This window comes from Danio aesculapii, chromosome 15, assembly GCF_903798145.1.
Source record: "Danio aesculapii chromosome 15, fDanAes4.1, whole genome shotgun sequence".
NCBI classification, from domain to species: Eukaryota; Metazoa; Chordata; class Actinopteri; order Cypriniformes; family Danionidae; genus Danio; species Danio aesculapii.
The window spans coordinates 11,439,442-11,463,666 of NC_079449.1; the positions used below are offsets into that span (position 1 = coordinate 11,439,442).

Consider the following 24,225-nt stretch of genomic DNA (forward strand, 5'->3'; position numbering starts at 1 on the left):
TACTGTAATTATCACAGTTAAACTGACATCTTTATTAAGCATAATTTTCTGTCTAAGACATATCTTGTAAATTATAGTTTTATAAATCCAGGTTTTGTGCTTGGTTTACTTTTGTGTTCTTGTTTTCAGTGTCTGTATATTCACTTAGGGCTGATTTAATTGTTTAGTTTGGTGTGTGTATTTAAGTCTCAGTCTGTCTTTGTTGATTTTTGTGTTGTTGACCTCTTCATCTATTTTATTGGATTAAAAGCATTGTTGTGTACATAATTTATTTCTATTCTCTTTAATCAGTACTAACACTTGTATAAAATCCCTGTTGAACTCTTATTTTGAATGACTGTGTGATGTCACATGTGGGTGGAGTCACGGACGTGCCCAGACATGTTCAGGCCTTTTTCACACTTCCTGGTTCCGGTAAGCTAAACAGCGTATCACAACATCCAGTTCCAAAGGAACGGAGTATAATAGAATGGCAGAGTCGTCTTGTCATTGTTATTTCAGCGTTCCCGGCTGCTCCAGCTTAAAAAAAAACGACATCCTTACCTCAGTTTCCACAAAAAGACAAAGGACAGAGGAAATCATGGGTGAAATTAATTAGACGGAATGAATGTTTTTCGTTTCAAGTGATATGCCAGAGTACGCTCATGTGCAGGATGCACTTCAAGGCGGAGATCATTATGCTTTATCAAATATTGGTGGTCTTAGTTTTATTATGATATGAAATTATAGACAAAATTTAAGTAAAGTTATCTGCCTTCCACAAACAAGTGCTCCTGTCAAGGTCATTAATATATAAGCATTATTTTCTCACACATTGGAATAATAGACAACTAATACAAATGCTATTTTTTACAACAAAATTAATTTGGTTAGTCAGTTTTAGAATAAAGATGGTATACTGTTATACTAATAATGAATTCCTTTCTCATCACAGTATCTCAATAACCCTGCAAGTTTTCAACTGTTATTGGTTCAATTCCTTCAGAGACCCATATGTTATTTAGTGTTATTAATCAAGACCATCGTCTTTTGATTTTACTAAATCTTATGTTGGCAAAACTTGTTGTACAGTAAACACCAAGAGTAATAATAGAGCTTTTCGAACTCTTTTCCAAAAAGAAATCACTACTGTTCCTTATATAAAGTTTTATTGGATGTCTTTATTAAAGGGTGACTTGATTTGCTGAAAAAAAAGTGTGGCTGTGACCACAGAAATATCAGGTTAGAAACTAAATTAAAGAAATATCCTATAAACTTCTCCACAGATTTTATCCAGCAAAACATTATTTACAAAAATGTAAAAGTGTAATTGATGTAAATTGTATTTTTGTAATGAATACGAGGAGACGCTTTTACACTTTTGGTATTGTACATACTCAGTCAAAAGGAAGAGGGGCAAAAGATTATTAACAATTTTTAGTGTTCCAAACCTCTTTCATCATTGTGGGAAAATGAACATTTTAGCTTTACTGTCTAATTTACTAATAAGCAACCAAATTTTAAGGTATTGATCACTGAACTATGCTTGCATATTACCAGCATCAGAGACTCTTTAAATAAGGAAGCCTACCCACTTTAAAGAATTGTGAACTCTATAATGTATTAATTATTACATATGTACATTTTGTATATTTGTGTTTTATTTATAATTACCCCCTGGTATATGTATATTTGTATAAATGTATATTTTTTTGTGTTGTAAAATGTTATTTGCTGTTCTTTAAATAAATAATAAAAACATTCAAAGCAGATGAACAAAATGAACTGGAACATGAACTAACTTTAACCTGAAGATTCAGAAACACACCCTATACACTACAGACGGACTGTTTTGAACATATTTGCTTTAAAATTTAGTAATTAGTGTTAAACTGAAGTGCTTTAATAGAATCGTACTCAAACACTGAACACAACAACAATCATCTTTATATTTTCCGGCGAGTTGAAGCTAAATTATGTTTCCAGACTTGAGTAAACCTTACGAGCATTAAGCAACCTGTCATTATGGGGCTCCTCGTTCTTTCACATTGACCGATAGCAACTCGCCTGTATCTGACCCTGAATACAAAAGAAGGAGGGAGTTAGCACACCTTACGGACAACTACTAACGTAAAACTAATCCAGCTGGATGTTAAATAGTTATTTTTGCTAACGAATGGCTTGAGTTAGCAGATCTTATGCTGTTGGCTGCGCACCTTACTGTAACCTAACGTTGCAAATGCTTCGAGTAAGACACATTTTCTGCACAAATTCCTTTTAAATGCTGATTTATTTAGGCTACGTCAGTTTTACACATTAACCAAGCGAACAACGTGTTCTTGTCCAAATTACGGCAAAGTTGACAGTGAAAATGTCATCCGATGTCCTGAGGCTGTCATGTTTCTGCGACCGTAAGCGAAACCGGAAACAGCGAAGCATTGCTTCAGAGGGCGCTTCCTGTATTCAATTCCGCTGTGAAAAAGGTCTATTGATGATGCCCCCCTCCAGAGTTGAGGCCCTACGCAGCCTGCATACTCTGCGTAAAAGGAGCGGTGGTAGACGGCCCGCACAAGTAAAGTGTAGTATGTGTGGCAAGCTCTGAGTCAGACTAAATAGTATAAACTTTGCTTAGTCGTCTTGTTTGTAATCTTTAAGCCCGTAAATTCTGTCTTTGACGGAGCGCCTTTCATTTTTCATCACCGTATTATCTGATAGCCGAATAGCAAATGAATCATTCGAATGAATCGTTCAAATGAATCTAATAAATCATTTAAAGCAGTTCTTCTGAACCAAATGATCCAGTCGAGATCAGTTAATACTGCACATGCGTGACTTAGAACTTTCGGTTTTGTTTTGTTTTCGTGTATTTAACAAAAACAAGTTATTGAGTCATTTAACTCAAGTCCAAGTCAAGTCTCAAGTCATGACAGCCAAGTCCAAGTCAAGTCGAGCCTTTTTTGGATATTTGTCCAGCAAGTCTCAAGTCCTAAACTTTGTGAATTAAGTCTGACTCGAGTCAAGTCACGAGACTCGAGTCCCCCATCGCTGGTAGGTGGATATCAAATCGCATACTTATGCATAATTCTGAGCCAGTTTGTAGTATAAAGCTGTGGTCACACCTGAGTTTGTGTGTGCAAAATTCTGTCGTGCGGTGCTGTGAAAAGGGGCGGGACTAAACAAGATGATTAGACATTAAAAAAAGCGAGCGATTGCTCCATATTTAAAATTTCTGTCCAGAGAGGTCATGTTTTGATCCTTGATTGGTCTCACGCAGTCAAGAGATGCGATTTCACAGTTCAGAGTTCACCAAGCTTGAACTTTGCACCGCAGCAACATGCGAAACTTGACGCATTCGCGTGCGTAAGAATGGAAGTTTATGGGAGGAAGCTTTAGTGAAGTTTATTTACGTACTAATTTCGAGAGGATCACGTGCTTATGATTGCTTGCAGCTGGTCCTGCATTATTTAATTTATGATTCACCAATCAGATGATTCCTAAGCCACTATAAATACCCTATGTTCCATATAACAGCCATCTTCGTTTTGAAGAATCCCCCCTTCCACCCCTACTCCTCCTTTTCTAGATGGGTGGCACGGTGGCCCAGTGGTTAGCACTGTTGCCTCACGGCAAGAACGTCACTGGTTCTAGTTTTTACCAAGCCAGCTGACGTTTCTGTGCGGAGTTTATGCACTCCCTGGGCTCTCAAGGGTTTTTCCCGGGTTCCTCCCACCATCCAAAAACATGCAACTTAAGGTAATTGACTAATCCAAATCGGCACCATAGACATGCTCCTAGTAAGTAGTTACCTCTTAAGAACATTCACTATCTGTTCATTAGCTACTACAGCAGGGGAGTTCTCGATATCTACCTGAGCTCAAACTCCCCTCTCGCCTTACAAGTGTTCCATTTGTGTAAATGCATAAGTGTATAGTGTGCCATTTGGGACGCAGCTTCTGTTTGTTTTGTATGCGGTGTGATCTTTTCTCAGCACCCCTGTCTTGTTGTTTTCGGATGGCACGGGGAGGGAACATTCACATTGTAAATGTGAGTGCATGTGTGTTCTGTCCTGTGCTGGTCCGTCGTCGTTAATTCAGTGCACATGAGGACGCTTTTGATACAGATGTCTTTGAGTTCCTTGTCATTGAGGTTGTAGTTGAGTTTGTGATCGATCTCTTACATGTCTGTCATGCCAAATCTTGTCAAGCCTAGTATAAGTGTGTATTAATTCTATTTTTTATGTTACGTTGATGTTTAAGTTATTTTGTTTAGTTTTTGTTAGATAAAGTCCTTCTTTACTGCAATTGTGTCCTCGCCTCATCTCCTCCAACCCTATACTGTGATATTTTTTATGTTCCATTTATCAGTCAAAATTTTTTCTGATTTATTATGAATCTTTTGTGTCTCCAGAATGTGTTTGTAAAGTTTCAGCTTAAAACACCCATCAGATTTTTTATTATACCTTTTATACCTTTTTATTATATCTTCTACCTTCTTCAGCTGAGGAATTTCAACCTGCCACAGGAGCTGCTCGTACAGTTCTACTCAGCTGTCATCCAATCCATCCTCTGCACTTCAATCACTGTCTGGTTCGGCTCAGCTGCCAAAACCGACCTCCGTAGACTACAGCGAATAGTCCGGACTGCTGAACGAATCACTGGCACAACCCTTCCTACATTTCAAGAACTGTACTCTTCCAGTGTGAGTAAAAGGGCTCGCAAAATCACTCTGGATGCCTCACACCCAGCACACTACCTGTTCGAACTGTTACCGTCTGGTCGGCGCTTCAGAGCACCAAGCACAAAAACAGCCAGACACAGGAAAAGTTTCTTTCCTCAGGCTGTCTACCTTATGAACAGTTAAATATTCCCCTACTGTGCAATAAATATGTGCAATACTTTCTCATACGCACTTGTACACAGCACCTTATATCAATATACAATGCAATACTTTCTACATTCGCACTTGTACACAGCACCTTATGACCTGTATATTTATAACAATCTGTACATACAACTCAACATCCAGGTTTCTTGACCAACCGCATCTGTTTCAAGAGTTCACACTTAGCTCACGATTTATACATAGCTTGTTTGGCATGCTGTCCCGGGAGAGAGCCCTGCTCCCTCCTTTCACAGGGGGAGGGGAGACTGAGCTCAGGTCGATCTGAAACTCCCCCGCTGCTGAGGCCAAGGTGAACTTCCTGAGAGTAAGACATTAGAAAAAGATTTAGGCTTATTTTATCAATAATATAGAGCAGAACAGAAACACCAGATGGCCTAGTGAAGACCCAACGCCATTGGTATTCTTGCTGTGAGGCAAACGTGCTAGTCATTAGGCCACCGTGCCGCCCATTCTTGATAAAGGTGGAAGAAGGGGAGGAGGGTGGTTTCTTCCAGACGAAGATAGTTGTAGAGAGGAAATGAGGATATATATAGTTACTTGGGATCCTTTGATTGGAGGATCATGATTAGCTAATGTGGACCAGCTGGGTCAATCATGAGCACATGCTCCTCTCGAAATTAGTTTAACATTTAAACTTCACTTAATGTTTATCATTTTTAAAAAAAATTTTCATATTTATTTTGTGTTGTCAATTGTCACTTTATGTACACTGGAAGCTTCTGTAGCCAAAACAAATTCCTTGTGTGTGTGAAGCACACTTGGCAATAAAACTGATTCTGATTCTGATTATAAGATTCTATTTTATACATTTTTGCACTAGGTGGAGGTTTTGCGGTACTGCACCTTTAAGGCTAGTCCTCCCCGCCCACTGTTTCTACGTGCCTTAATCTCCTCCCTCGGCTGTGTCAGACAACAAACAGACATAAAGGAAGCACATCTCACGTAGCGTTTGTAAGAAATATTACAGTAAGAACTACCAATGAGTATTTGATGCATTTGCTGTGTTAATCCAACAAACACACAACGTTGCCTCAACGTAGTGACCTTCTTACAACGTTGTACCAACCTTGCAAAAAGGTTGAGGATTCTACGTTGTTGCTAAAGGTTGTCACAACAATGTCATAATGTTGCCCTTTAAACATCATGAGGGCCGCATGCTTTAAGTTGTGCTTAGGTGGTGTGGACAACCACTGTACAACATTTACTCGTCACATCTGAATCAGTTTCAATTACAACAAGCCGTCATCTCATTCATCAACGACCGAGGAGATGTGAGTATTGCTTTATTTCTTCTCACTATACAGTAGGTAACAATTTAAGTATGTAAATTGTGAATGTTCAAACAAACCTACAATTTCGACAACATTCTGTTCCAACATTAAACACACAAAAAAGCCTTAATGAAGTTATTACGAGCGAGTGCCATTTCAGCACTCCGGACGGCGACAACATTAAAATCATTATGGTAAATCGTCAAAACATTTCTTGATAATTTACCTACCCATTGTCTTTAGTCGAATGGACAATAATGTTTTTGAAGTTCAGTTTTTTCCATATCGATCGTGATCAGTCAGTTATGGATACTTTATCACACGATCCCAGCCGACCAACTTTTTACAAAACACACGAGCTGACTTTTAGATACAAAACACCTCTGTGCAGTTTGTGTCTCATTAAAGAGACAGTTCACTCAAAAATGATGTAATTATCACTTATTATGTAAATAATAAGTGATTCCAAACCTTTAAGTTTCTTTATTCTGTTGAACACTAAAGACAGTATTTTAAAGAAATAATCTGAAATCTGTAAGCATTTGCTTTCATTGTAGGAAAAACACTATGGAAGTCGATAGTTACAGATTTCCAGCTTTATTCAATAGATCTTCTTTATTGTTCAGCAGAAAAAAAGCTAAATGCATTTGAAACAAGTAAAGGATAAGGCTAAATGACAGAATTGTCAGTTTGGGTGATCTATCTCTATAAATTAAAGTACATAAGTTGATGTTAATATTGATATCAATAAAAAGATCTGCTAGTCTTAATTGCTATTTTGATTGGTCAAGTTGCGGTCGGTCTGAAAACCGCTCTAATTGGTCCACCGTTTTTGTGTTGTTAAAATGAAAAAAAAAAAGAACGCAGTGTGTTTATATCACCCCAATATGACCGCCTATACACTATACCTACACATATTTCTGTACAAACAGCTTGAAAAGTAGATTTTTCACCATAGGTGCCCTTTAATGAACATCACTAATATCCGCCCCTGTGTGCCTAAGAATATTTGTAGAAAATATCCAGTATATGTCCTATTCTTTCTTAAAAACACCTGAATGTTTTATTTAAAGTTGTTTGCTTCATGTTTGAGCAAAAGAAAAGTCTAGTGTGGCAGGAAATGTTCTGCGGTGGATTCAATGCCCACTCATGATACTGTACATCTCTAATCATTTCATCAAGTTTGCTAATGACCATATTTAGACTTATCAGCCTATAGAGATGCAGTAGCAGAGCTGCTGTCTGGTATAAAACCAACTATCGGTCAGTACAAGCAAGAAGACAAACCAAGATCAAGACTCGACTCTTTCCACTGCATTGACACCTCAAAAACATGGGTGAGAAATTTATAATAATTATGCATATGTTTACAGATAACTCTCAGAATAAAAACTCTAAACTGTTTAAGATGAAGTCAATACAGAAATATAAGAGAAAATCAATAATATAAATAAGAACAAAAGTTAGATATACGTTTTTCTGTAAAACAAGTGACCCTTACATGGATGTACTTCTTACAAAATGAATTTATACACTGCAAATGCAAGGTTATTACATTTAAATGACATTTTTGTCTTATTCTACTAATGTTTTATCAAAATTTGGGAAAAGCTCAATCAAATAATTAGGAAATTAGGAAAATATAATTCTTCTAAATAACTTGGTGTGTGTGTGTGTGTGTGTGTGTGTGTGTGTGTGTGTGTGTGTGTGTGTGTGTGTGTGTGTGTGTGTGTGTGTGTCTTGTATTCCTGACCTTGTGAGCACCATACTGCATGACCTCAAAATTATAGCAATACCAGAACATTTAGACCTTTGGGGATATTTTTTGGTCTTCATGAGGAAAATGGCATTTTGAATCCATGGTATTTAGAAAATGTAAAAATGTAGACTGTTTTCTGTGATGGTTTAGGGGTAGAGTTAGAGTAAAGGGACAGAATATACAATTTGTACAGCAGAAATATCATTACGTCTATAGGAAGTCACCTAACTTAAATAACTAAATAACACCTAAATAACTGTAAATGTGTGTGTCCTCAGTCCACAAGTTTTCCAGCTTCCTCACCGCTATTTCCTCACTCTTAATCTTAAACATTTATTTATCTTAATTTAACTCTTTTAAATGTTCACTTTTAATGTCACTTGGAAGTTGATACTCAACTCTAAAATGACGTCTAAAAGTTTCATTCTGGCTCCTCAGTGGACATTTTCTGAACATACAACAAAGACATCTTTTAGACTTGCATTTGGTTAGTGTGATGAGATGAAATGAGAAATTTTTACCACAATCAAACTAATTTTAAAGCAGTCCTCAATGTGCTTCTGTCTATCTTTTTCTTCTTTGTGTAGAAAACACAAGTTCTGGACTTGAAACTGTGACTGAAAACTCAACAGATGAGAGCACTGTGCAGAACAAGGCATTTATGATCTGTCTTCTCTGCATTTTCTTTGCCACCATCATAGTGGGTCTCATTGGAAATGGGCTGGTCATATTTTTGACCGGCTGCAGAATGAAGACGACTGTCAACTCCATTTGGTTTCTGAATTTGGCGATTGCAGATTTCATCTTCATTTTAGTTTCAATCACAGGTGGTTTCCTAAGGTTGAATGAGCGGCACAATGTTTTCACAGACTATTTTTTCTCCATCACAATATCTCTAAATCAGTTTGCTAGCATTTTGTTTCTTGTAGTCATGAGTCTGGATCGATGCCTGCGCACATGGATGCCTGTTTGGGCTCAAAATAACAGAACTCTGAGTAAAGCCAGAATCATCTGCATCATCATCTGGGTTTCATCCATCGGCTACATTTTACCTTTCTTCGAAGTTTTTGAGGTTACAGATACAATTCTTGACCCATATCAATTTATAGTGTCCTTTCTCATCCCCTTCCTGATCATTGCATCTTCATACATCGCTATTGGAGTAAAAATCAAACGCCTCAAAATGGGGAAGCAGCTCAGGTCATACAGACTCATTATAACTGTAATCCTGACTTTCTTCATCTGTTCATTTCCATTCCATGTTTGCTATGTTTCTGGATTAACTGCAAATAATAATAATTTGAGTGTCACTGATCTAATTTTGATTGGTATTAGTGTCTACCTGATTTATCTCAACAGCAGTCTGAACCCATTTCTCTATGTGTTCATGTGTGATGATTATAAGAAGAAGCTGAAACAGTCTTTGGTGCTGGTGCTGGAGACGGCGTTTGCTGAAGATCATCTGGACATTAAACAAATGAGACAGACACAAAAGGATGAGCAAGAGAAGAAAAACACACTTGAATTGCTAGAAATGTAGAAAACCTTTAAAGATTTGTGACCATTGTTAATACTGTATATATTTATCACAGTTAAAATAGTCTGTATTCAGCATATTTTTTCTGTCTAAGACATATCTTGAAAATTATAGTTTTATAAATCCAGGTTTTGTGCTTGGTTTAGTTATGTATTCTTGATATCAGTTTCTGTATATTCACTTGGGACTGTTTTCATTGTTTGATTCTGTGTTTGATTCAGTGTGTGTGTATTTTATTCAACATGTCCTCGCTGTAGCAAAATGACATACTGGATCAGTACAATACGCAGTGGACATTGTATCGCCCTCTATGGTAAAGCACATGCTACTGTGATGCTTGGGTTTAGGTTTGGGTAGATGTACAAGTTACACAATGTAATGGGTAATTAAACAATTAATAGAAATAATTATTGTATGTATCGCACGTACGTCTACTACGTATTGGACCTGATCCAATACGTCATCGTGCTACAAGTTGCAGCGAGAACACAAAAGCATTGCTGTGCACATACTCTCTTTTTATTGCCTGTAATCAGCACTTTATTTTGTTTTTCAGATGACCATTACAGAGCAATTTTATTGATATTGGTTAAGTTGTTAAAGTCATTTTAAAGCTATTTTTATGTTCCATTTATCAGTCAAAATTGTGTTTAGAAATAAAACTAATTAGTAGACAACAAATCCTTATAATTGATCATTAATTTAGCATACACGGCTTGTGTTCACGAAACACTTTATCTTACCACTAAGCGTGCTGCTAAAAAGGAGTAAACATTTTTGCTGAGACACTTTTGCTAAGCTAGCAATATCTGAAATATTGCGAGGGATTTTATTTCTCTTTTCTTCATCTATGTTAAGCTTCTTTTAGAAGTTCGGCTCCAACAGAGCCTGGTTTCTCTCAAGGTTTTTTTTTCTTTCACTTTCATCAATTGGTGAAGTTTGTTTCTCACCGTTGCTGCCACTGGCTTGCTTGGTTTGGGACTTGTGGAGCTGTGTATTGATGGATTTGCTCTTCAGTATATGGATTTCCAGCAGTGAAAATTAAACTACACTAAACTAAACTAAACTGAAGTTCAACTCTGAAAACTGGACTGACAGTTTCAATTGCTAGAACTTCTATGTTAAGCTGCTTTGACACAATCTACAATGTAAACATGCTATAGAAATGAAGATGAACTGAATTGAATTTTACACTGGGAACTGGCAGAGGTGCAACAACTTTTATCAAAGTAAAAACAAAACAAAAGTTTCCGTCTGGAGCTCCTTCACGGGACTCCACACTTGTAAACACTCGCTCCATTGGGCTTGTGGCTCTCAGCCCCACCCCCACTCATCACCGCTACCAAATCGACCAATCACTGACCATCATCACAACGTATAGTTAAATTTATTGAGAGATTCGCATCGGCATCAGCCAACATAACATAAAGAACATAAAGCAAAAAGAAAATGTCTCTTATGTCTATTAAATGTGTATTAAATTATCAAGTACTGATCAAGAGTCATCCTCACAGGTGTGTGGGTCCTCTGATATCTTCAAAGCTTACTCCAAATTCAAGTGTCTTATGAAATGACATGATAATAATAATAATTCCTTTATTATATCACATTTGGGTACTCAAAGCACTTAAAAGATGTTGGGGGAACCTCTTCATTTATCACCAATTTGCAGCATCCACATGGAGGATGCAAAGGCAGACATTTTTGCATTAGACACCAGCTTATTGGGGGAGAGGAGACAGAGTGATGAAGCCAATTATAATATGGGGATGGTTAGGAGGCCATGATGGAGAGATGTGAAATTTGGCGAGAATACCGGAGTTACACCCCTACTCTTTTCAAAGGACATCCTGGGATATTTAATTATTAAGGAGAGTCAGGACTTCGGTTTAACGTCTTATCCGCAGGACGGTGCTCACTGACAGTATAGATCATAAGTCTCAAACTTGATTCTTGGAGGGCCGCAACTCTGCACAGTTTTGCTCCAACCCTAATCAAACACAGCTGATCCAGCTAATCAAAGGTGTTCAAGACTATTGACTATTAAGCAGGTGTGAGTTGGAGGTGGTTGGAGCTAAACTATGCAGAGCTATGGCCCTCCAGGAACTGAGTTTGAGACCATTGGTATAGAGTCTCCATTACTATACTGGTGTGTTAGGAACCACATAGGGGCATGAGTAGCCCCTGGCAGCAATTTAGTTTTCCCATCTAGGTACTAAGCAGGCACAGCCTAGCTTCAGTGTGTGACCATGTTAGAGCTGCAGAGAGCTTGCTTCCAGGTATGCTAACCCATTCTCAGAATTTGTCTTCAGTATATAATCAAAATAGTGCGCAACATAGAAACTTGTTTTATTTCAATGGAGATGTCACAGTAATTTCTTTAATGAGCATCACCATATCCTCCACTGTGTGCCTAAGAATATTAATAAGATCACAGTATATGTTCTATTTTTTCTTTTCCTAAAAACACCTGAATGTTTTATTTAAAGTTCTTTGCTTTATGGTAGTGCGAGGGAAGTGAAAGTGATGTGAAGTTGTGATGTGGCCAAATGTGGTGACCCATAGGCCTACTCAGAATTGCTCTGCATTTAACCCATCCAAGTGCACAAACACAGCACTGAACAGACACCCGGAGCAGTGTTTGAGCTACAGAAAATTTTAGTGTAGCAGAAAAGATTCTGCGGTGGGTTCGACTGCTGATGACCATATTTAGCCTCATCAGCCAATAGGGATGGGTTTACTCTGGTATAAAACCTATCGGTCAGTGCAAGCAAGAAGATGGACCAAGATCAACACTTGACTCTTTCCACTGCATTGACATCTCAAAACATGGGTAGAAATGAATATCTATTATGCATATTATATGTTTATAAAAACCACTCAGAAAATAAATAAGATTGTTTATGCAGAAAATGCACAGAGATAATATAAAATCCATATAAATAAGCACAAGATACACATTTATTTTCTCAAACAAATGATCCTTCATACAAAGATGTCCTTATTTCGTAATGAATCCATGCATGGCCAATGCAAGGTTATTCAATTTAGATGACTCATTATTGGTTTTATTCTAATGAGGTTTGGTTTAAATGATTTGAGAGGAGCATGATCAGATATACTCTAACCTGTAAAAAAATCCTGGGAAACGAAAACAAGTCAAATTACTGGAATTTCGTATAATTTACACAATTCATTTTTTGTTAGATTTTCTGCTGTAATTTTACAGTAGATTACACATTGGTTGACCATATTTTGACGGTTTTAAATAATGGTTTACACACACAGCATTGTTGGTTTACAAAAAAAATCAAACAAACTTAATCCTGTTGCACTACTACACTTAATTTGGGTGTTAAATGAGAATCTGAAATATTTGATTGCATACATCAAAAAATAAAGATGATTTAGTATACAAATATGTTTTATTTTGATTAGGTTTTTAAATAAATTGGTCTTGCACTTCATATTTTTCTGATTTTCATAGTGTATATATTAATTCTGGGTCATTTACCATAAACCGACATATCAACCATTTGGTAGAGGCTGATATTTTAGAAATTATGGAATTATTAAGAAATGCAGTTAAAACAAACATTTCTTGGTGGGACAGTTAAAGGGTTACAAAACTACAGAACACAAAGTTTGTCATGAGTGCTAACAGTGTTTTAACTATTTGCTCAACAAACTGCAACAATATTCAAATAGAAAAATTAGTCCAAAAAATAAAATGAAACCACTGCAACATGCCAATTCAGTTCATACAAAATTATGAATTTAAAAATATATATCATAGCTGGCACAATAGACCCTTTTCAGAAGATGGTGATGGCGCATTTTAATGGTAATCAGCATCTTAAATCCTTTCAAATTGAACTTTTAGACTGTTTAAAACATTTGTGTAGATTTACAAACAATACTTTTAAAGCAGGGTCTCTGTGCGGGACAGTACATTTGACATTGTTCTCTCTTCTTTCTGCCGTTATCTGTTTCACACTATGAGGCATGAAAAAAAATTTAATGCAAATTATCAGCAAATATTTAAGGTCTGTGAAACTGCCAAGAATTTCTGGTACACTGCAAAAAAAATGATTGCGGCAATTAGTTATCACTAACTTAATATTTTGAGTTAAGTTAACTTATCTGGATTGAATGTGTTGACATAACTTATATATCAAAGTTTTACCTTGCCAAACTTCTTAGGCTTCTTAAGAGACTAATATTTTAGTCACCAAACATATTTAGAAACTGAAAGATAATGCCATTATATTCAAGCAAAATACTGCAAAATAAAAAATAAAATAAGTTACAGCATATAAAATTTCAACAAATTTAAAAAAAAAATTTTTTTATATATATTTTTTTGCTTCTCTTGATTTTTTCCTCTTTTTAAAATTTGTATTTAATATTTTCTATAACATAAATTTGGATGTACAAATTTTTTGACTGTTATCATAAGTTATTTTGTTAGATAAGCTCCAGTGGGGTGTACTTATATATGCTGAACACTATATACAGTTGAAGTCAGATTTATTAGCCCCTCTGAGTTATTAGCCTCCCTGTTTATTTTTTATTTTTTGTTCCCCAATTTCTTTTGAGAAGATTTTTTCAACATATTTCTAGACATAATAGTTTTAATAACTCATCTCTAATTACTGATTTATTTTATCTTTGCCATTATGACAGAAAGTAATATTTTACTAGATATTTTTCAAGACACTTTTATACAGCTTAAAGTGACATTTAAAGGCTTAACTAGGTTAATTAGGTTAACTAGGCAGGTTAGGGTAATTAGGCAAGTTATTGTATAACGATGGTTTGTTCTGTAGACTATTGAGAAAAAAAATAGCTTAAAGGGACTAATAATATTAACCTTAAAATGGTTTTTTAAAAAACATTAAAACTGCTTTTATTCTAGCCGAAATAAAACAAAAAAGACTTTTTCCAGAAGAAAAAAATATTATCAGAATTACTGTGAAAATGTCCTTGCTCTGTTAAACATCATTTGGGAAATATTTAAAAAAGAAACAAAATTATAAGGGGGCTAATAATTCTATAAATCAAAACTATATGTGTGTGTGTATAATATGTTAAATATTCAACAAAAACCAAGTGTGTTTACCTAGTCATTTTTAGTTTATAGGTGTGTGTGTGTGTGTGTGTGTGTGTGTGTGTGTGTGTGTGTGTGTGTGTGTATGTGTGTGTGTGTGTGTCTCCTTGGTAAAAATTGCATTGGCTGACTTTAAAAGCCTGTTTTAAGTATTAACTGAACTATGGTCCATTAGTCATCCTGGGCTGCATTTCTAAAAAACCATCGTTACCCAACTAAGGTTGCAAGTTGTGTCGTTACAAACATAGTTAGTTGATTTGGCATTTCCCAAATCCATTGTTCCAATGAACATTCGCAAACTGCGTCGCAAACTTCTATGCTTGCAACTACACCTGCAGCTGTAGTTAGAAGCATAGTTCCCCTTCGGGAGGGGAATTCAATGCTATGTGGAAACTTCCACCATGACGAAATCCCCATAGTGGAAGTTTCCACATAGCATTTTCGTTCCCCCTCTCGAGGAACGAGTATTGTTTTTGTAAACAGAGCGTTCCTAGCTGTGTTCTATTCCCAGTTATCCCCCCCATGCCCTATTCGTTTAGGCACGTTGAATGATGTTCTTAGAACTCCGACTAACACATTGGCATTAACTCAAGTATACTTAGACTGTACAGGCTAATAATGACTTTCTCTATTTAGAATAAGAGTATTGTTGAGACCAATATTATATATTATCTACATGTGGGTGGGCCTTTATCTCTTAACTTATAATACTATTTAAATCATATGGTGATTAATCAAAGTTACTAATAGTTTAAGTAAATTGGTCTGCTTAATTCCATAGTAATGATTATGGTATGATTAGATAGCAGATCTATGGGAACAACACAAAAAAAAAAAAATCTAAAATGAGTAAGTAGGGTTCTGAAGCCTACAGATAAAATCAGTAAGAATCAATCTGTAGTTTTATTGAAACACTGTGCAGCATTATAGAATTGCATTTATTCAGTCTATTTATCCAGATAGCATGCAAATGTGGGCCACTTTAGGCAGTTATGCAGCACTGGTGGTCTTCCTTCGGCCCAGACAAAATGAATGTGTACCTGAAGTGGCCCACCTGTACAATGGCAAAGGGGGGCCAAAGACTCAAATTCATATATGGGCCATTTAAGGCAAAGATTTGGCACTTATGGCAAAATGTAATCTGAATATGATCCTAATGTGGCCCATGTGGAAAAGGATAAATTTGGCCCAAATGACAGAGGACAAATGTGGGCCACAATTGGCAAAAATGTGGCATAGTCATTTAAGGTTAATCTGGGTCTAAACTTAAAGTGGCTCACACATGTAAGTGCAAATGTGGCCCACTTATCTTAAGACACATGTGGGCCACTTTTGGCAAATATTTGGCACAGTAAGCTCTGGCTAAAGCCTGGTTTATACTTCTGCGTCAAGTAATCGGCGTGACCTACGGCGCAACACTTGCACGTAGTTGTGCATTTATACTTCTGCGCGCTGTTTCTGTTGCTCTGCAATACACTTCCGAAACGGTAGCTGGCAGTAGCTGTCTATGTTTCTCTGTGTCGATTTCCTTTGCTGGTATTTAGTTTTTTCTGAATGCTTAATGTACAAGTGGCTCAAACTCACTCATTTTGAGGCTGAAACCGGCGGACGTGCAACAACTTTAATCATAAGGTAAACACAAAACAACAGTCTCCATCCAGAGCTCCTTCACAGGACTTTACACTTGTAAACACTCGCTGCATCACACTCACGCGGCTCTCACCTCCTCCCTTACTCATCAGTGCTACCAAGCTGACCAATCACAGAGCTTGCGCTACGCGTACGCATTTTTTAAGAGGTGCGCGTCAGCGACGCCAATAGCCACAGCGAGGGGCTATGCGTCCACGCGTAGGCTGTGCCGTAGCATACGCGTGCGCTTGTCGCAGAAGTATAAATCGGCCTTAATGCAGCCGTTAGCCTATAGTGGCCCAGAGAAGATATGGCAACTGTGGCCCAGTCATCTTAAAACATTTGTGGGCCACTTTTGGCAAATATTTGGCACAGTAAGCTCTGGCTAATGCAGCCGTTAGCCTATAGTGGCCCAGAGAAGATATGGCAAATGTGGCCCAGTCATCTTAAAACATATGTGGGCCACTGTTGGCAAATATTCAGCACAGTAAGCTATGGCTAATGTGGATTTGAGCCTATAGTGGCCCAGAGAAGATATGGCAAATGTGGGGAGGGGTCTATATGCAGACCTGGTGCAGTGCAATCTGAGCTGCATCCAATGCTTTTTAAAGAGCTCGCCTAACCCAACCCGTCACAGTGATGTCACTAGCTCCATTGAGTGCATTGTGTCGCTGAGTGATGCAATCTCAACTTGCATCATAAAGGCTGCATCCAGATACTGTTGCAAATGTGGCCCAGTCCTAAAAGAAATGTGGGTCACTTTTGGCAAATATTTGGCACATTTAGCTCTGGCTAATGTGGCTGTAAGCCTAAAGGGGCCCAGAGAAGATATGGCAAATGTGGCCCAATTATATTAAAACATATGTGGACCTCATAGACTAAAGTCACCATCATGAAGAAAAGTGTTTGCTTTAGTTGGGCTCATAGCCCTGAACCTCTTAATATCAATTTTATTTTTGGCTGCTGTAACTTTTAAGGACTTTGCTTGAAAAGTTTATTCATTCACAGCAAACATTCATTCATTTATTTATTTATTTTCTTTTTGGTTTAGTCCCTTTATTATTCCGGTGTCGCCACAGTGGAATGAACTGCCAACTTATTTAGCACATGTTTTATGCAGCAGATGCCCTTCCAGCTGCAACCCATCTCTGGGAAACATCCATACACACTCATTCACATTCATACACTATGGACAATTTAGCCTACCCAATTTACCTGTACCACATGTCATTGGACAGTGGGGGAAACAGGAGCACCTGGAGGAAACCCACGCGAATGTGGGGAGAACATGCAAACTTCACACAGAAATGGCAACTGACCCAGCTGAGGCTTGAATTCATTCTTGCTGTTAGGCGACAGCACTACCAACTGCGTCACCGTGTCGCCTTACAGCAAACAAGCCAAGTAAAAAAATAAATTAATAAAATAAAATTAATTGAGGCACATCCTGTGATGAAATAATGTAATTCACTGATGTTAACCATGTTTAATCCATTATTAGAAGTAACGTAATAACATGCTTGCACATGCCACAGAATGATGTAAAATAAGGTTTATAAGCTAAAATATTCTATGGATTAACTTCTCACAGAGACATCAATAATCAGTGTATGAACCTCAACAACGGTGACTATTAACAAAATGAACAAAACTTACAAACATCACAAACAGGACACCAAAAGTGACAAAATCAACAACGTCAACACAAACAGCAGAATCAACAGCAAATAATGAAAACTGGAGCATCAATAAGCTATAGAATGTATTCATACTGCAATGCATGCTGGGATTTTTGTACTTCATTCTATTCAGTATGTGGTCCAGATGTAAGTGTCTGGTGTGGGCCAGATCAGGGCCAGAATAAAAGCAAACTGTGGCCCAGAAAAGGGTCAGTTCTGGCAATTTGGTTGAATTCTGGCTGATATGTGATATTGATATGATTTAATTGTGGCCCAAATCTGGCAAACAAGAGCGAACTGCCCAAGTGTCATCATTCCATGCGGTATGTGGGCCGGATGTAAGTGTCTGGTGTGGGCCAGATTTGAGCCACATGAATTTTGCCCACTGAGTAGTTGGCTATTTATTTTTATTAATGCATGTAATGAATATGAAGTCAACTGTCCGTTCGAATGATCGATGGATGATTCATTTGTTGGGATTTAAAGAGTCGATTCATTTGAAGCACCATTCAAATTCATTTATTAATTTTCTATTCGGCTTAGTCCCTTTAGTCCAGCAGAATGAACCGCCAACTTATGTACGCCAGCATGTTTTTACGCAATGGATGCCCTTCCAGCCACAACCCATCACTGGGATACATCCACACACACTTATTCACACACATACACTACGGACAATTTAGCCTACCCAATTCACCTGTACCGCATGTCTTTGGACTGTGAGGGAAACTGGAGCACTCAGAGGAAACCCACGCGAACGCAGGGAGAACATGCAAACTCCACACAGAAACGCCAACTGACCCAGCCGAGGCTCGAACCAGTGACCTTCTTGCTGTGAGGTGGCAGCACTACCTACTGCGTCACTGCGTCGCCACCATTCAAATTAATCTTCAATTCCCTTTGATCTAATTCGCTACAATACATTTGAATTAAACTGTAGATTGAATATTGTAGATTTCATAATGGAAATCAAATGAACGTGTTATGTGAGTGTGAGAAGAGTATTAGCATGAAATCTCACACTTATTATAACCAGGGGCAGACTGGCCATCTGGCAGACTGGCCAGTTTCCTGCTGGGCCAACGTACTTTTTGGGCCGGGCTGATCAACGTTTTATGATCTGATCGGCCCATAAAAAGCTTAGCAGCCTGTCATTTTTTTCTGCCTAATTAATTGACAATGCTGTGATCTGTGACGCTCTGAAAGTAAAATGCTTTTTTTCCCGGACAGACCGGCCCATGTGACATAATCTGCAGCCTATTGGTTCTTTTCTTTATTGACATCGGGGTGGCCCAATCACAAACTCCTATTTTGGGCTCTCGGTGTGCATTTGTCAAAATAGTTGAGAGTCAGAGATGGAGAAGAAACGAAAGGGAGGCGCAGAGAAATTGCGGGAAACACACTGGCATTTCATTTAGCGGTTCTGAAAAGTTCTCCGTCCATACTACACAGCTAAAAACGCACATCACACGACCACACACTCTGTCATGAGCTGCAGCCAGTAGGTCAGCGGGTGCTTTGAGCATAAAAACCCCAGGTGAGAGTATAGTGCATGTCGGACAGTTCATCAAAGATCTGATAGATCTCATCTCACTATAGTTGTTAAACGTGATATTGAATTCATCTTGTTGTCTCTATCTAACGTTATCGACTCTTCTATCTTTTGAATTACTTGTTCTCAGGTAACATGTTTTGGCTGAGTGCAAAGATAAGTTAATATATTAATTTATGTAACCACCTATACTGATTCTGCACATTGACTGATTGCTTGCCTTTATCGTATAAATTTATTGTACATTATACTTTTATAATGGCCATTATTGATTATTAAAACTGATATTCAGCAAAAGAGACAGTAAAGTTCATACTTTTCAATGAAAATGAAACGAGGCAGTTATGTTATAGGCCCTGTTTTGTTACAAATATGCAGAGTGGAGATGATAGTCATATATATATGTAGCTAACGTTACACAAGGCCGTTTGGTGTCTGTTAATCATAATATTAAAATAAAATAAAAAAATTTACATTATGTTTTCATTGTTAAGCAAACAGCAAGCATGATGAGGTGAATGAGGTTATAAAGTACACTGTTCCCTTTAAAGATTTACTCATGCGTCAGCTGGCAGTTTTTGTTATGTTTATTATTTAATATAGGCTGAGTGAATAGTGCATTGAATAAGCTAAATTGGCTGTATGAGTGTGTGTGAATGAGAGTGTATGGGTGTTTTCCGATACTGGGTTGTGGCTGGAAGGGCATCTGCTGCATAAAACATATGCTGGAATAGTTGGCGGTTCATTCCGCTGTGGCAACCCCTGATAAATAAAGGAAAATAAATGAATGAATGAATGAATAGTGTATTTTTTAGAACCTAACAAAAATCTTTATGGACAGTATAAAGAAATTAAATGGGGCTCTACTTCTAATTAGTACACTGATATAAAGTACATGGAAATTAATTTATAATTAATATTTGACTTTGCAATTAATGTTACTCCAGCATCCACCTGGACGACATGCCATATTTGTGCCAGACACCAGCTTGTTGTAGAGGATTGATGAAGCTAATTATAATATAGAGATGATTAGGAGGCCATGATGGAGAGATGGGAGGTTTGGTCAAGATACCAGAGTACAACCTCTAGTGCTTTCAAAGGACATCCTGGGAATTTTAATGATTAAAGAGAGTCAGGAATGTTTATTTAAAGTTCCTTGCTTTATGTGAAAGGGAAGAGAAAGTGAAGTCATGACGTGGCCAAATTTAACACATCCAAGTGCCCCCCCCCCCCCCCCCCCCCCCCACACACACACACACGGAGCAGTGTTTGAGCAACAGAAAATTCTAGTGAAACAGGAAAGGTTCTGCGGTGGGTTCAATTGCTAATGACCATGTTTAGCCTTATTAGTCAATAGGGACGCACCAGGGTTTGTGCTGGTATAAAACAGCATAAGCAAGAAGACGGATCAAGATCAAGACTAGACTCTTTCCACTGCATTGACACCTCAAAGATGGGTAAGAATTTAATACCTATTATGCATATTATATGTTTATGAAAACCTTTCAGAATATAAAAACAAGATTGTTTATAACACAGACAATGCACAGAGATAATATAAAATCCATATAATTAAGCACAAGATACACATTTACTTTCTCAAACAAATGACCCTTCATACAAAGATGTCCTTCTAATGAATCCACACACTGCAAATGCAAAGTTATTCAATATAAAAGAATAATTATTGGTTTTATTCTAATGAGGTCTTATTAAAATGTTTGAGAGGAGCATGATCAGATATACTCCAATAGATAATAGTTCCGAATTTTGCAGCACAATGACACACTGACAGTCCTTTCTGTGCTTCTTTGTTTAGAAAACAGCAGTTTTGAGCTTAAAAATGTGACTGCAAACTCAACTGACAAGAGCACTGTGGAGGATGAGGGATTTGAGATTTTTCTTGCCTGCATTTTCTTTTCCACTGTCATAGTGGGTCTCATTGGAAATGGGCTGGTCATATTTCTGGCCGGCTGCAGAATGAAGACGACTGTCAACTCCATTTGGTTTCTGAATTTGGCGATTGCAGACTTCATCTTTATTTTAGTTTCAATTACAAATGTTTCCTTAATCTTGAGCAATCAGCACAGTGTCTTTACAGAGTACCTTTTCATCATCACAACATCTCTAAATCTGTTTGTTAGCGTTTGGTCTCTTGTAGTTATCAGTCTGGATCGATGCCTGCGCACATGGATTCCTGTTTGGGCTCAAAATAACAGAACTCTGCGTAAAGCCAGAATCATCTGCATCATCATCTGGGTTTCATCCATCGGCTTCATTTTCCCTTACTTACAAGTTTTTAAGATTACAGGTACAATTATTGTCACATATGAATTTATAGTGGTCTTTCTCATCCCCTTCCTGATCATTGCATCTTCATACATCGCTATTGGAGTAAAAATCAAACGCCTCAAAAAGAGGAAGCATTTCAGGTCATACAGACTCATTTTAACTGTAATCCTGACTTTCTTCATCTGTTCATTTCCACACCATGTTTGCTGGATTTGGAGAGTAATGGCAGAAACTAATAATTGGACTCTCACTGATCAATTTTGGAAGCTATTTTTTTTTACTTTCTACCTGATTAATCTCAACAGCAGTCTGAACCCATTTCTCTACGTGTTCATGTGTGATGATTATAAGAAGAAGCTGAAACAGTCTCTGGTGCTGGTGCTGGAGACGGCGTTTGCTGAAGATCATCTGGACATTAGAGTATAGTGAAATACACACAAAATGATTAACAGGCTAAACAAACCACACTTGAATTTCTAGAAATGTAGAAAACTTTTTTGGAGGAAAAAAAAGTTTTGCAATCATTGTTAATACTGTAATTATCACAGTTAAACAGTAACTGTCATCAGTATTCAGCATAATTTTCTGTCTAAGACATATCTTGTAAATTATAGCTTTATAAATCCAGGTTTTGTGCTTGGTTTAGTTATGTGTCCTTGTTTTCAGTGTCTGTATATTCACTTAGGGCTGATTTATTGGTTTAGTTTGGTGTGTGTATTTAAGTCTCAGTCTGTCTTCATTGATGTTTGTGTTGTTGACCTCTTCATCTATTTTTATTGATTAAAAGCATTGTTGTGTACATAATTCATTTCTATTCTCTTTAATCAGCACTAACACTTTATTTATTTATAAGATGACCATTACTGACCAGTTAAGGATTTTTTATATCGGTTAAATCGTTAAAGTCATTTTAAAGCTTTTTTTGTCAGGATTCTGCCACTCAGGTCTTTTTAATTCTTGTTTTGGTGGCAGATTCCAGATACTAGTCCTGTCATGTCTCGTATGTTGTGCTCGGCTCGAGTTTTCTCGGGTTGAGCACTCATTTTCTGTCAATGTGTGTCTCTGTATGAGCGCCATCATGACCGTGCTCGGCCGTCCTTAAATGGCACCTGCGAGGTTATTGCTAGATTTTATACGATTGTGGCTGAAAGTTAACAAGAATTATTATATTATTTATCCAATTTCTCATTTATTGTACTTTATTAAGGTCTACCCCCACCCCAACCCTAAAACCAACCGTCACAGTAACGTAAAAATACTAATCATTGTTAGTGTTATAAAAAATGCTGCTAAATTGATGTGCATGTCACACTTCCAGCCGCCCACGTAACCGATCTAGACTTTACCGTCCGAACGTGGTCTGGATGAGCACTCTCGTCCTGGTGTCTGTAGGTGCATTCCAAATCGCATACTTATGCATTATTCTAAGCCATTTTGTAGTATAAGGGAAGTTTATTTATGGACTAATTTCGAGAAGATCACGTGCTTATGATTGCTTAATTAGTTAATTGACTAATCCAAATCGGCACCATAGACATGCTCCTAGTAACTGGGAGGGAAGATTCATGTTGCATATGTGAGCGCACGTGTGTTCTGTCCTGTGCTGTTCTGTTGATGTTAATTCAGTGCCAATGAAGATGTTGTTGATACAAATGTCTTTGAGTTCCTTGTCATTGAGAATGTAGTTGAGTTTGTCATTGATCTCTTACATGTCTGTCATGCCAAATCCTGTCAAGCCTAGTATAAGTGTGTATTAATGCTATTTTTTTATGTTTTGATGTTTAAGTTATTTTGTTTTGGGACTTCCGGCGGAGGAGGGATGGAGTAAACACGCGTTTAGGCTCGCTCCTACACTTTTTCACTTATCATTTACTTTAAACCCCACATTTTACTCTACATTTGCTTCCAAGTGGACAATATCTTTACATTACACAACAAAACCGCGATTTATGGCAACAAAATCAGCCAAACCGGCCAAAAAGGAACAGAAAACGGAGGCAATCGGAGATGAGGGCAAGGAAGTTAGCATGTCGGCTATCGCAAAACTCCGAGCCGCTCTCTCAGCCGATTTTAGAAACACAGTTTCAGCATTTGAGGTAAAACTAGATAAAATCCAGTCTACCATGACAGAGCATAATTCAAAAATTGCCACCCTTGAAACCTACGCAAATTCACTAGAGAAACGCGCACAATCTCTCGAAGCGACTTGCACAATGCTAACGGAAAGTAATTAAAATTTACTCACCAAGGTCATAGATCTTGAACCCCGTAGCCGACGCAACAACATACAGATCGTTGGAGTGCCTGAATCTATTGAAGGTCCTCGGCCAACTACCTTTTTCCCCGAGCTCCTTGTTGAAGTGTTTGGTAACGGAGTTTTGAATTCTCCACCGGAATGCGATAGAGCTCACTGGTCACTTTCTGAGAAGCCGAAACCCGGCCAGAGACCCAGACCTGTCATCATTCGTCTACACAGGTTCCAAGAAAAGGAAAAGATTGTTCGCGAAGCTAG

At 37.6% G+C, this 24,225-nt stretch overlaps 1 protein-coding gene and 1 pseudogene across 1 annotated transcript; both read left to right on the forward strand.

Moving 5' to 3' along the window:
• The first annotated feature begins 351 nt into the window (after window positions 1–351).
• LOC130242075 (C3a anaphylatoxin chemotactic receptor-like) lies at window positions 352–9,451 on the forward strand (annotated as a pseudogene).
• Window positions 9,452–20,840: 11,389 nt separating this feature from the next.
• LOC130242170 (chemerin-like receptor 1) lies at window positions 20,841–22,517 on the forward strand. Its single transcript, XM_056474191.1, has 2 exons — window positions 20,841–20,878; window positions 21,241–22,517. The coding sequence occupies exons 1-2, from the start codon at window positions 20,875–20,877 to the stop codon at window positions 22,137–22,139; spliced, it is 903 nt and encodes a 300-aa protein (XP_056330166.1). The 5' UTR covers window positions 20,841–20,874; the 3' UTR covers window positions 22,140–22,517.
• The last annotated feature ends 1,708 nt before the right edge of the window (window positions 22,518–24,225 follow it).